General features: G+C 39.4%; 1 protein-coding gene across 10 annotated transcripts in view; it reads left to right on the forward strand.

Annotated features, from left to right (window-relative positions):
* The window catches only part of Lmpt (four and a half LIM domains protein limpet), a 527,685-nt gene that overhangs the window by 460,910 nt on the left and 52,336 nt on the right, over positions 1 to 14,439 (forward strand). Inside the window, exons 1-2 of one of the 10 annotated variants that reach the window (XM_011149732.3) lie at positions 11,709 to 11,859; positions 12,342 to 12,557. The exons of 7 other annotated variants lie outside the window; for them this stretch is intronic. In XM_011149732.3, the coding sequence (XP_011148034.1) occupies positions 12,400 to 12,557 (158 nt within the window). In that variant the 5' untranslated portion in view covers positions 11,709 to 11,859; positions 12,342 to 12,399. Of the gene's footprint in view, positions 1 to 11,708; positions 11,860 to 12,202; positions 12,558 to 14,439 lie in introns of those variants that run through there. 2 more of the 10 variants (XM_011149741.3, XM_011149724.3) reach the window with 2 other exon arrangements.

Here is a 14,439-nt window from a genome sequence, read left to right on the forward strand (position 1 = left end):
AATAATAATTATGAGAAATGGATTTCAGAATCAACATGATTTCATACATTGAGCATACGTGTAATTATGAGATAAATGAGATTTAGAATAATTCAGTGTTACACGTGTTGAACGAAAAGTATATTTTAGTAAATAAAAGAAAGATTAATGCTGATTAATTGGATTTGGAAATGTATTTTATAGGAAACAAATTTAACTCTTCTTTGCAGTAAACTCTTCTTCGCAGATACAAAACAGGTATATTACAAACTAAAGTAATTGCATACATCGTACGATAAGTATAGCTTGGTGATGAGTTAATTGCTTAATCTTTGTAATCATAAGGTAGATGAACTTTAGAGTAACGCAATTGCACGTATTAAAAACAAGCAGCATATATTTCGGTAATCGAAACATCAATTAAAATTATTCAATTACATCAAATTCACAGATGTGCTTTGATAAATTAAATTCACAGGTATGTCTGAGGTAGAACCGCATCGAGATACTCAGTAACACATGCGTGTACAGAAAACCCGATAAATTGAACGTTGAATAATCAGAAAGAAGCGGGAACTCTAAACGTCTTCTCTAACACATTGCGAGCACACAAATGGTAGAACCGCTCGCATTGTCATTTTTATCTGAGCTCCTCCAGATGCACGATTGGATACGGAGAATGTGGGAATTCTCGCGCGATTCGATTGCCTCCTGGCAGCCGTCCAAAAATGCAATGTATTTCAGGTGACGGTTAATCGTAATCTCACCCCGCCACCCGGAATCAAGTCATCCAGACGTCTCGGACTCTATTCGAGAACCTTCGTGGATTCTCCTAATATCTCCGAGGAAATTTCGGAAATCTTTCGCATGACGATCCTGACGATCTTAAGGGCCTTTTTCAGTCTAGAGCGCAATAAAACAAGGATTTTTAAACAATTTTCTGTTCAATGAAGGGTGAGATAAAAATGTTTGAGGGTTTCTATATTTATTAAACATAGTTTAAATACAAAATTAATACATATAACATTTAAATATTTATACATTTAAATATAATATATCCAAAAAGAAAATAATTTTAGAACAAGCAAAATCATTTTAGAGGATTTTATTCTTATATATGGCCTCAAGACAATTTCTCTAAGATGAAGAGGAAAATATTATAAACACATTATTCTTACAGTTAGAGAAATTATACAGGGTGTTCATTTGAGAACTTTCCAGCTAATTATCTCGAAAACTATGAAAGATATTAAAAAAAGCTGAAACACGTGTTCTATGATTTCGAAGGGGAAAGAGAATGGCATTATCAATTTTTTATTTGGAGGGCATTTTCAAGATCAGTTGAAGGTCAACTTAATTTTTTAAAATAGAAAGCCCAATTTTTTATTGTGTCTTCCTTTTCTACCAATTAATTTTAACAACTTTTGTCTGAAACGTTTTTTTATTTGCCTAATATTTTTTGGAATATTTAAGGACAAGTTGGTAATTTTTTCAACATTTAACTTACGATATCTCGCTAGCTGTTCGTCGAAAGAAAAAATAGTATTAGACCTGTTTACTTTATTTACTATCAAGAATATGTTACTATAATAATGCCCTAACTTTCGTTAATTTAATAATTTTGGAATTTCCAAAGGTCGATAAATTAACAAAAGTTAGGGCACTATTATAGTAACATATTATTGATAGTAAATAAAGTAAAAAAGTCTAATGCTATTTTTTCTTTCGACGAATAGTTAGCGAGATATTGTAACTTAAATGTTGAAAAAGTTACCTAGTTTTCCTTAAATATTTTAAAAAATATTAGGCAAATAAAAAATGTTTCAGAAACAAGTTGTTAAAATTAATTGGTAGAAAAAGAAGATATAATAAAAGTTGGGCTTTCTATTTTAAAAAATTAAGTTGATCTTTAACTGACCTTGAAAATAAATAAATATGGCCTTCCAAATAAAAAACTGATAATGTATTCTCTTTCCTGTTCGAAATCATAGAACACGTGTTTTAACTTTTTTTAATATCTTTCATAGTTTTCGAAATAATTAGCTGGAAAGTTTTCAAATGGACACCCTGTATATTATATATGGTATATATAATGCAAATCTTGCAAATTAATTTTAATATAAATTTCCTCTTATATACAGATTATTTAATTTTTTTTCAAGAGCATTATTATTTATTCTTACTATACTTTTATTCTTACTGGTCATACCAAGCTAATTTGAAAAAATTATTATAATGTGTAGCGAAAAGTAATATATATATATATATATATATACTTCTGGCTCCAGTTCTACAATAAGTAGGCGCAAATGAAATAAGAACATCATAAATAAATTTTCAATCAGTTTTGTTATGGACTTTATAGTTACAAAGATGTTCATTATAACCAATTGTATGAAACATAGTTAAAAGAAAGAATATATTATTCAACTTCTTGCAATAGATTATAAACTACGTATATCGCTTTATTGAAAGAGGAATCCTTTTTGTATAATAGGCCTCGCTTAGAATATGAGACTATGGAAAAAATCACTTTACAAATAGAATACTTTTTTTGGGTGTACGTATTGACAATAATATGCCCAGGCGAACAGAGGCTGGTGAAATCCGCATGCCTCTACGGTGATGTAGAAATCTACTCATCAAATTGAGCTGCAACGTACCAACGTTTTTTTTAATCCACAGGATGTCTTTTATTGCATGAACTATGGAAATTAAAAAAGAATCATTATTAATAAAATAACGTCATGTAGAAGAAATGAAATCATTTTTCACAAAATTTTACAGTATTTTCATGATAAGAAAAATAGAAATAATAAAAATACATGCATCATAATAGTTCATGCAGTAGAGACAATAAATTGAAAGATGTGTGACAAATTTCAAGTCAATCGGATAAATAGTTGCAGAGTTATCCACATCATAGTGTTGAAAAACAGCATTTCGAGGAAAACGCGTTTAAAGTTTGATGACAAGTTTTTCATTATTACTTCAATAATTATCTTCAATCAGCGATTTTTGGACCATATAAACATTCTTCCTCTTCTTTTTGATGTTCCATTAATTCATTTCTTTCCTTTCTTCGAATAGTTCTCGCTTCTTTAAAGGTAGCAGTCGTTTCGCGCGTCACCGTCTTCAAGCGCTCATCGTCTTTCTTTTCAACATAGTTTTTAGCTACGTGTCCTATTTTTATTTCCATTAAATGGAGGATATGTAAAATTATTGTATTATCCCCGATTGAAAAAACAAGCTGCCAAATACGCTGTAATATTCACAATTTTCGCTCCAATGTTTATGTGTTTTAGAGCCATTTGACATATAACAATATTATAACTTTCATTATTGTTCTGAGTATGACTCCCAACATATCTTTTTAACAAGTCTAGACTACTTCAATCTTCATAGATTAGTTTTATAAAATTTATTAAGCGATAGCTGTGCATTTTGTCAATTACAAACTCTTCGTCTAAACTATCCGTAATTTTTTCTGCTTATGTATTAGCAAAACTAGTTTTTGTTTCCATAGTATATTTATTACCATGAAATTTTCGTTTTCGCGTACGTGACGCACGTTGCCAGTCATTGGGGCCGTGTTTTCTATCCATATTTTTGAAACAAACCATTTCACTAAGAATATATCTCTTCATAATGCTGCTCAGAAAGAAATTGATTCTACTAATGTATAGGACCTACATATTTGATAACTATAACGGATTTTTTAACGAATATAACGAATTAACACTAGTTTGAAATGGAGGGTTGTCCTCGAATGCAATGAGTCAACTGTATGAATGCATATAAACGTGGAATCCGATTAACAGGCGGTTGCATCCTTTTTTGACTTGAGCGCGCTATGATTTGCCCATGTCTAATTTGACTAACCTCGAAAATATTTAACATATTATAAAAAACCGTTTAAAACCGCTTATTTTACATATCTAAAACTATCAATTTATGAAAAAAATCGTTTTACAACTTTCTAAACTTTCTGAGAAGGGCCCTTAACTTCTCCGACTCTCCCCAACGTTTACGTTCGTTCGAATGTTGTATTTCGTTCTTGACGTTCTGTGAGACTATTGAAGTTTTATGACGCATGACGTCTAAGAGCTCTGACAGACTACGATATATAAAAATAAATTTTCAAATAAAAAATGTTAAATATGCAAAGTTTTACATAAAAATATATCGAAATTTTAAACGCCGAGTAGTCAAAAATTTGAAATCAGATTTTGAGATTAAGTTAAACCTGCAGATTATACCTCCCCGAAACTTTGGACAATTCTTTGGATGTGCAATAAATCGCAACATTATATATCCTCAAAATCAGTACAAATAAGACATCGAGGTACAATTTTATCAAAACATATTAATAATAATTATTATTATTTATAATAATCTTTATTATTAATAATAATCTATATTAATGAGAATATCATTATTGTACAAAAAAACGTGTCACAGAAAAATAACGAAAGACAAAAACTGAGAATAATGAAGGAGGAAACATTGCTAGAATCCGCGCTTTAATGTACAAATAAAGAAAAATAAATCAAGAATTACCAAAGATAAAAAATAAATTTTGAGAAAAAATAAAAAAATATTATAATTCAATCCGATGAAGCATTGCCTTAAGTCTCTAGTAGGAATCTTAAATGTTTAATAATTTTTCTAATGAAAACATTAATATTTAAAGATACATAAAAGATACATAAAATTCTGTAAAAAAATTGATGGATATGCATTGTTTCGGTATACCTCTTGATTGGTTGTAAGCCACTTTTAGAGTTACTTTTGTGATGAAAGAGAGTTCAGAGTATGGGCCAAAATCTCGGACTTCAGAAACTGGGACAATTGCCCGAAAACTCAATATCGAAATCCGAATGTCAAGGAAATGTTTCGAAATACAGTTTGCTCGCAATGTACAATTATTCACAGATATATTAATATCTATCATTGCACTACATTCTTGCTATGTTCAAATGAATAGATATATTAATGCGCTCGGCCGTACAACAAGAAAGTTCCAATATTTCCGTAAAATTGTATTTCGTATTATTTCGAGATCGTTTTTTCGCGTACGGATGTCGGTATTACGATTTTTCAGAAAACCGTTCCATTTTTTAAATTTCGATAGGAATATGTTACTTATATTTTTTTTTCTTAAGACAACGCATATCCATCAAAAAACTAAAATATCTATTTGTGACTTTAGAATTACGACTTTCTTCAACATTCTAAATACTCTCAAATATTTCAATAAGATTATATTTCGGCACATTTCTCTTTATACTGGCTTCGAAATAACAGGGTTTCGAAACATCGCATATGTCCCAATGTCTCCGGCAAGTTATATCTCGTGACATTGTCGCGGAACACGTATTTTGGGATTATGATTTTCCGAGATATTGCCCCACTATGCTCAAATTTCAAGATTATAATTTCGCATGAAGCTCTGTACGTTCACTAAAACATTCCCCTAAAAAGATGTACATACATCATTTGTCATTAACATTGCGTGCAAATGGAGAAAGATAAATCAACTTGAACTTTATGGAAAGTTTTGAACTTTTAATAAACCTACAAACTCGGTGGAAGTATAATAATATCTCGAGTGTAGCAAACATCGGAAGAGTTAAGAATCAAGCGACCGTCGCCAATGATGTAAGAAACCAAAAAGTGGCTATCGATATCGTTAATTGCAATCTATACCAGTCTAATTAAGAAAGCAAGGACTCTCGTTTAGCTAGAACATGTTCAATTTGCTACATTTAGCAACCGCCCATTTATAAACTCGTGTAGGCTCCGTGACGAATCGCGTCTTTTAATACACCCGCCGTATTCGAGACTTTTACTCCGCGGCTAAAAATAATTGCCGTTGATCGTTCGTTATATTTATTTCGTATGTAGTTCGATATGTCAATAAACGACTCTCAACGAGGTGGTAGGTAGGTTGGATGAACTCGAGTCGCCCGCTTTATTTTTTCATGCCGCCTCGAGGGGGAGAATCTCTCAGTGTTAGGACACGCTCGACATCGCGCTCGTCCGCAGAAACCTCACTCAAGCCGTCATTCTTCTGATGTTGCGTAATAACCGTTCTCAAAATATTCCGAATATTTGGCTACGTGGATAAATATTCGTTACATTAAGGATCCCACACGTTCCTCGATCATCGGAGATAGCTCGCCCACTCTCTTCTGAAATTGTCAACTCGGTATACCTTAACGACCGAGAAAATAAGAAATAGAAAGATATATAGATAGAGAGAGAGAGAGAGAGAGAGAGAGAGAGAGAGAGAGAGAGAGAGAGAGAGAGAGCATTATTTATTATGCTCTCTAGGAATAATCCTCTCGAGCAATTAGCAAGCGCAATAAATAAACAAAATAATACGTAATATTATAATACGTAATTTTATTTTCTTGCATTTAAAGATCATTCAACATAATTTAAAAAAAAAATGAAGTATACATAATATCGTGTCTGAAATGTTTTGTAAGTATATCGTAAAAATTATGTTGCATAGAAAGTTGCACATACAGAAAAAAGAAGAAAATAAGTGAAAAAGGGAAAGAGAGAGAAATGAATAAGCAGATAATATATAAATCCATGGATGAAAAAATAAGCGGGAAATCAATATGTACATCTATAATCTATATAAATCTACATATATATACAAATATAAATCTACGTATATATACAAATAGATAGAAAAACAGGTAAATAAATAATAGCAACAAATAAGTAGATTAGCGAGAAAGTTTCGGACGAGAGCGAAGAAACGAGAAATAGAGATATAAACTTACACATAGTAAGGACAGTTTAGTAACGAAAGGACACACCTAAAAAGACAAAGAGCGAGCGTGTTCGCGTGTATGTGTGTTAAAGTACAATCTGCCCTGTTTAAAAATAAATACAAACGAACACACGTGCGGGAATGTCGCGAAACAGAAACGTTGAGCCGTCGAGGTCGCAACGGCGGCACTCGCGGGGAGGGTTTCCGGGATTAACGATTAACAACGAAGAACGTCGATTAATATGTTCACCGTATATCCCCGCTGCCCGTATCGGCGGTATTTCGCAATCGGCCGGCTTTCACAGCCGGCAGCGTAACACGCGCCGCAACAAAACGCAGTCGCGGATATTTGCACGAGGCTCATCGCCGCGCTGTGTGCCTCGCGGCGTTTATTGGTGCCGTGTGCCTCTCGCGTGGGGTCTCCCAAAATATCAATCTCATACCCGTCTGCAAATAATATACGTATACACATCGCGCCCAGCACGACGACATTAACACGACGACGACGTGGACGATGGCGACGGCGACGGCGGCGGCGGCGGCGAGACTCGTCGTCGCGGCGCAGCGTCGTGCTTGCGCCTCCTACTTTTTCGCTCGAAATGTCGTCCGAATATTTTTAATTTGCCCCGTGTTTCCGGTGCGTGTGGGTCCTCTATAATATTGTATTACGCAGCCGAGACTGTGTCCTATTTTTAATCCCTTCGATCCTGCAATCGTCTCGCATGCAAGGCAAGAGTTGCCTCGTCGCGATTCGAAACGAAACGCCCCTCGCCCTTCCGTGGAAAAGGAATTCTGTGCGTTAACCCTCTACAACTCTTTCAAGTCACGTATATTGATATATCTTGATACTCTTAACTTAAATTATACACAGACATTGTGACCATTTCCAAAGTTACAAACCGTTCTTTTTTTTTCAGAATAAAATCTTTGAAAATTATAAATTAATTATCGATTTATATCTGAAGGTTAATATCTGCTGGTCTCATGTTACATAATCTTTTTACACTCACGGAAAAAAATACATTGTTGAAGGTTAAGCGTCTCGGTGATACTTATATAACCATTCTAATAAACACTTGCTAAACTCGGAATCACTTTTAAGCAAGGTTGGGAAGTAATTCGTAACTTACTGGTAAGTTACTTGTAACGAAGTTACAGTTACAGTTATATTTTTTGGTAACTATAACTTAACTTCGTTCTGTTTTTTCCATCTTTAATTGTAACTTAACTTAGTTACATTTGTTTGATGAACAGTAACTAATTTAATAGTTACTTTAACAGTTACTTTGTACACTTCAAACTTAAGATTTTAGCAGACCATCACGATAACGCGACGTGCGATAGTTGATATCCAATAAATATACAGTTATTCTGGCTGCATGTGAAAAACGCGCTATTGCATCATCTATCTTTATCATTCATTAGATGTGAAACAAGGATAAAATAATGCAATAGAGCCGATAGTCTCTTCTCTGAATGCAACCTGTATTTCTCTCAAAAGAATTGTACGCCTATTGGATATTTCTGTCGCGCGTCGGCAGTCCTTATTTGTTAACATAACTTGCGTTCAGTGTGAAGTTATATAAAAAATTATATAAAAAATTATATAAAAAATATAAAAATAATGGATACATTTCAATCTTCAGAGAAGGATTGTAAAATGCTATGGCCAGCATATGTAGAAATATTCGAGTTACAGGAAAAAATTTGGAAACGAGAATAACTGGGCATTTCTCTGCGAAATTTGCGCTGGCAGAAAAATTATTCATGCAAGTAGAACTTCAATTGCAAATTTAAGAAAACATATGAGTGCAAGTCTTTATTTATAAAATATCAATATGTTTTTAGTGAAAAAATCTAATTTTTAATGTTAGATGCAAGATTACTTTTAGTATTTTTAATATTTATTATCCTCATCAAATTCATCCACTTTCTTATAATTATTATTAATAGTCTTAAAGAATAAATATGAATTGCTTATTTAAATTAATGAATCTAATTTGTAAAAATTATATACAATATGAGGAATATAATCAACGAACTACTTTTATATAAAATTGAAGGAATTTACACAATTATGAAATTTAAAATAATAGCACAATTATCGTAAAAAAAGTAACTGAAAAGTAACGACTCGTTACTTTCTAAAACTTCTGATTGTAACTGTAAGGTGTTATTTTTGAAGGTCAGTAATTTGTAACTGTAACTAGTTACTTTTTCAGTGAAAAAAGCTGTAAGTGCATAACTAGATACTTTTACGAAGTAACTTCTCTAATTCTGCTTTTAATCCTTAATTAACGCCAATTACACGTAAAGCTGTTACGGTGAAGGATCAGCTATTTCGAAAATTTTAGCCGCTACCTCAAGTTGCTTGAAGTAACATGACAATCAACGAACTAAATGCGCTTTGGCGGAAGAAAACAGAATTTCTGCTTCCTTCGACCAAAACGCGCTTGGTTTGTCCGTCGTCACATTGACTCGTTTAATCTTTTTCCTCTTTACAATTTTGATGTAAACACGGAGCGTAGAATTAAAAATGTCCAATTAGCAGCCAGGCATTATCGATGCTTGATGGGAATCATGAACTACATCCTCTCTCAGGCATGAAATATAGGCATGAAATATAGCGATGATTCAAGTTAAAAGATCTTGATGAGATATGTCTGCTTCATGTTTATCGATAAAAGTCAGATCGATGCCCGTCTCGAGAAAGGACGATATCGTTGATGCAAGAAGTTCGCCGTGTCTGCCGGATGAGATCGAGATCAAGATTATTTTCGAAATAATAATAAGATTACTATCCTAATATCTCGGGATATTAATAATTCCTGCAGACGAGGCAAACGATATCTCGACACGGTATTTCCTCTAACCTCCAATGTGAAGCCTTCCCGTTTCCTTCCGACTATCGAAATCGGCGAGTCCAGCTTTGCAAAAGTCGTGATTTCATGGAAAAACGACGAATCTTCCGCACGAATTTGATACCTCCGGAAGATTTTCGTGTGTCGAACAACGATTGACTCGCGAGGGTACACCGTTCTCGCAGATTAATGTCCGAGCGAATTTTCCCCCGTGCGTGGGTGGCGGCAGGTATTGGTGATGTGTGAAACATTCCGACCCAATTACTCCGACTATCCCTCCCTCTCTCTCTTTCACATACACGCACACACACACACACACACATTTATCCTTTCTCTGTATCTTTACTTTTCGTTCGAATTCTATTTTTCGCTGCCTCACGCGCGCGAGCGCAACCGGGAACCACCTGTTTGGCAGAGAATCAAGGCACCGCGTCGACCCTTTTTTCGGCAGATTTGAAGAGGAAAAAGTCGACGGGAGAGGGGGGGCAACCTGAGTCGCGTCGACTGCCGATCACGCATTCCCGTTTTTATCGATGCCCGCCGGAACGAGCAATCCGATATTTTTCCCGAATCGACACCCCATTTATGTACCTATTGCGAGTGAAACACAGAGAGGGAGAGAGAGAGAGAGAGAGAGAGAGAGGGTGGAAGACAAGAGCAAAGGATGATCTCTCTATTTCGGTGTTAGATATAAAACAGAAAAGAAGGAAAGGGAAAAGAAGCAGCGACGAGACGCTAAATGTGTCACGGCGTTTTTACGACTCACAACCTCACCGTCTCGAACGCAAAATCTCCCGAAAATTAAGTGGAACGGCTTCACGGTTGATCGTAAACGTCCTGATTTACGGTCGTTCCCCGCGCGTCACTCTTAAACAATATTTATACGAAGCGTTTATGAACTATCGGAGATTTGTAGTTGCTTGATGGCGCGCGGCCTCCACTTTTATTCTAACAATAATCCTCGCGAACAAATCCGCGCGCGAAAGGCACTCGCGAGATTTACGTTCCCTCGTCTCTCGACCTCTTGCGCGAACAGTGTCCGCCATTTGTTCTTGGAATGCGCCGGGTTTGCGTAAAAATGTCGAAATTTCGCGCGAACGGGATGATCGTTCGCGTGGCGATAAATCTGTTTGCTTGGCCACCGAGGACATACGCTGGGAGATGCGCTTAGGATATGAGCCACCTTCAGTTAGGTTTTGATAAAAGCGATCGTTTATCCGCGCTCCTCGCCGGACCTACGGAGGACTCGTTTGGATTGGTAGTGCCGGCGAGCCGCGCGGCAACCGTAAATTTCTAAAGACCATTTATTCAAGAATGCACTTCTCTCTCTTCTCCGCTCGCTCGTCCCCATGAAAAATGTATCACTGCCGAGTATTTTCGCGACTACTGGCCGGCGATGGCGACGACGACGACGAGGACGACGACGACGATAGCGGCGACGCGATATCAACAATTTAGCAGCGTGGATAAAGCTGGAAGAGGATGAATTTAACGAAGCGTCCGATCGCTCCGTTCTCTCTCTCTCTCTCTCTCTCTCTCTCACCCTCTCACCCTTTCTCTTTCTCTCGCTCTTTCTCTCTTCGAACGATCGAAAAGTCGTCCAGGCGTTTCGCCCCGCAAAGCGCGAGCCACGTCTCGATCGTAGTTCGTCTAAAAACGGAAGTTACACACTGCTCTGCAAGAATGACTCGTGAAGAGAAGACGAGAAGAAAGAAGAGAGAAAGAGACGAAGCAAGCAACATGAGAGGACCGAGAAGTCAACGTCTGTCGGAGAGAGAGCAGGGCGAAGAAACTCGAAGAAGCCCGAGGAAGCGTGAAGAAGTTCAAAGAGGAAAAGGAAGAAGAAGAAGAAGAAGAAGAAGAAGAAGAAGGGAGAGAGTGAGAGAGAAAGAGTAGAAACGGACGTATCGTAGAAAAGTTGCACCCGGCACACTGCATCGAGCTCCGGGAGAAGGAGAGAGGCGCCGCTAGAGAGACGGAGAAGCAAGGGTGGTGGAGGGCGGTTTGTGGAAGAGCACATACGCGCGGGTGGGAGCGCAGGGGCGAGCGGGGCGAACGGGTCGGGGAGGAAAGAGGACGGGCGGGCGGGCGCGGCGCGACGCGGCGCGTTTCTGGAGTCGTCGGGACGCCGAAAATAGCGTCCCGATATGATGACGCCCGGAGCGGGCCGATCCTAGATTTCAGTCAGTTCGCAAGCTCGAAAGCCGCTGAACAGTAGTCTCGGGACAAGTAGCCTCGCCGTTCCGATTTCTTTTTCCAAACCGACGTCGAAAAACTCGCGGCGCTCTCTCGACCCCCTCTTTCTCGCTCTCTCTCTCTCTCTCTCTCTTTCTCTCTCTCTCTCTCTCTTTCTCTTTTTCTCCCTCTCTCTCTCTCTCTCTCTCTGTTTTACGCACATACACACCACATACACACACATATACACCCCCCCTCTCTCTTTCTTTTTCTCTCTCTCTCTCTCTCTCTCTCTCTCTCTCTCTCTCTCTCTCTCTCTCTCTCTCTCTCTCTCTCTCTCTCTGTCTTTCTCTCTGTCCATCTCCGCTTTCTCTCTTCTTTCTCTCGCCGTTTAACTTTCTCTCTTGTTTTCCTCTTTCTCTTCGCTCATTTTCCTTTTCTCTCCCTGCCCGCTTCCCCCCCTCACACCCCGTTTCCCTCTCGAGAGAGAGCCCGTCGAGTACGACAGTCGATCCTCAGTTGTTTCAATCGGCCAGGCGGGATCGCATCGCGACAGCGACAACGAAAGAAGTCGGAAGAGGGTAGAACGCAGACATGGCGGACGTAGACAGTGTAGTGTACACGACCACCGAGCGCAAGGTGCGCAAAGTGAAGAAGACGACCAAGCGCCGGGAGAGCCACGACCAGAACGCGTCGGAGGTCACGATCACCGAGGTCGACAGCACGCAGAACAACCACCACGCCATCGAAGAGTATGTGCTGGCTGACGTTATACAGTCCGGCAGACCCGCCAAGCGCCCCTTTTACCGCTTCTTTCTTGCTCCTCTTAACGGCGACCCGCTTCAAGTCGCTGTCGTCGTCGCCGCCGTCGCCGCTCTATCGCGATCATCACGATCATCATCGCGATCATCATCGCGCCGTGCCCTCGACAATTCGCGAAGCCCCCTCGCCGCGCCGCCCCGAGGAAAAGAGCTTCACCCTGAGGAACGCCGCGCGAAAACGCCGCGATCGCCGCGCCAGGAAGCAGAAATTGGCGGGGGCACTTGTCCTGCTCGATGATTTCTCCGCTGACTTCCTCGCAGCGGGGAGATCCTCCTGGCGAATGGAGAAGAAAAGGTGTCCCCGGCAATTTGATGCTCGTGAGAGCCGCTTGCGCCGAGTTTGCAACGCGAATTCGCTCGGGTGATGGAATCTTCCTTCTCACCGCGCGTAACATCGATGAAGTTGCACGGTCTAAAACGGGGGACGAGTTAAGGCTGATTCTCACTATCCGTCTAGGCGGCGGCCAGCAGGAGCGCCCATAGGTCCTCCGTCAAACTCTTTTCTTTTTTCCCTTTTTACGGAAATGTGACGGTGACGAGTACTGTGAATATCTCAACACAAAAGCATTGAAGAATATTTTATCGCAGAACTGACGGACTGTCTGCTACAGCATAGATGAAAAATAAAAGTCCAGCTTTACTTGCCGAGGATTAAGCGACATGACTCGTCTCTCGATTCTAATTTTACCGATAGACGCGAAAAGACAGAAATAAAAACAAAATAACGTAGATCTCATTGGAATCTTGTAATTTGACTCTAGAAAGGGGGGAGGGGGGATAGAGAGATGATTATCTGTACCCCGAGGAAACCTGCACTTTATGGTAACAGTGTATGATATAAAGTAAAATAGCAACGAAAGGGTGGCAAAAAAAAACTTTTCAATTCCGAATCCCGAAACAGGTGAGAATCGCGCGACCGCCTTTGCAACTCTTTTGCTCACTGCAAAAAGAGGAAAGGAGAAGAAAGAAAAACTCCGAGGAGCAACGCGACTGTTCGGCGCAAGCGACTCACGCGTAAAGGCTTATTCTCACTATCAATCTAGACAACGGCAAGCAGGAGTCCGTCAATCAGCGCAAATGTCCAAACTGTATCTTGAGGATGTCTGAGAAGCCAGCAGGATGTCTTTCAGACATTATCCTGTCTGGGTTCTCCGTCAATATTTTTTTCTCTATTTTTCTTTTGTAACTAAAACGCGTCTCGGTTGCTACGAAGCGAGCCAATACGAAAGGAAAACGTTTCAACGAAGGATCGACAGAGTCCTGTCTGGCTAGAAGGGTGGCCTAGAAGGGTAGTGAGAATCGGTCTTAATTTCGCGGCCGGTCGTGCCCGGAGAAGATGTCGACGCTTTCGTTCGATCTCGCGCATTCCCCCTCGCCTCGTTCGCTCGTTCCCGGGGACGATTTACGATCGGCCGAAAATACTCGACTGAAGAAGATGGACTTGGCCGGGCGTCGCGTTTCCACGCTCCGTCACGCGAGAAGCCGCGCTCTCCGCTAGCCGTATCTAAAGTGATATCGTTCGCTGCGAATTCTCTCCTTGGTTCCGAGGGGGCCGTCCTCTGACATTTCGTGACGACAGGCCACAAGCCCGACGGGCGGAGAACGCGCCTTGTCCTAGGGTGGTGCTCTCCGGTAGCTCGAGCTCTTCAGGATCGCTCGGGGAGAAGCGAGGGACGCTCTCGTCCGCTGAGAGAGAGATGGAGAGCACACGTCTCGTCGCTCTTTAGAGAACAATCACGGTGACGTCTCACCCGCGATAAGCAAGCTGAGAGAAGTGCGTTTCGTTCTGCAAAATAATTCTCGGAAGTCGCTG

Source organism: Harpegnathos saltator, unplaced genomic scaffold (assembly GCF_003227715.2).
Source record: "Harpegnathos saltator strain DR-91 unplaced genomic scaffold, Hsal_v8.6 scaffold176, whole genome shotgun sequence".
In the NCBI taxonomy this organism is placed as follows: Eukaryota; Metazoa; Arthropoda; class Insecta; order Hymenoptera; family Formicidae; genus Harpegnathos; species Harpegnathos saltator.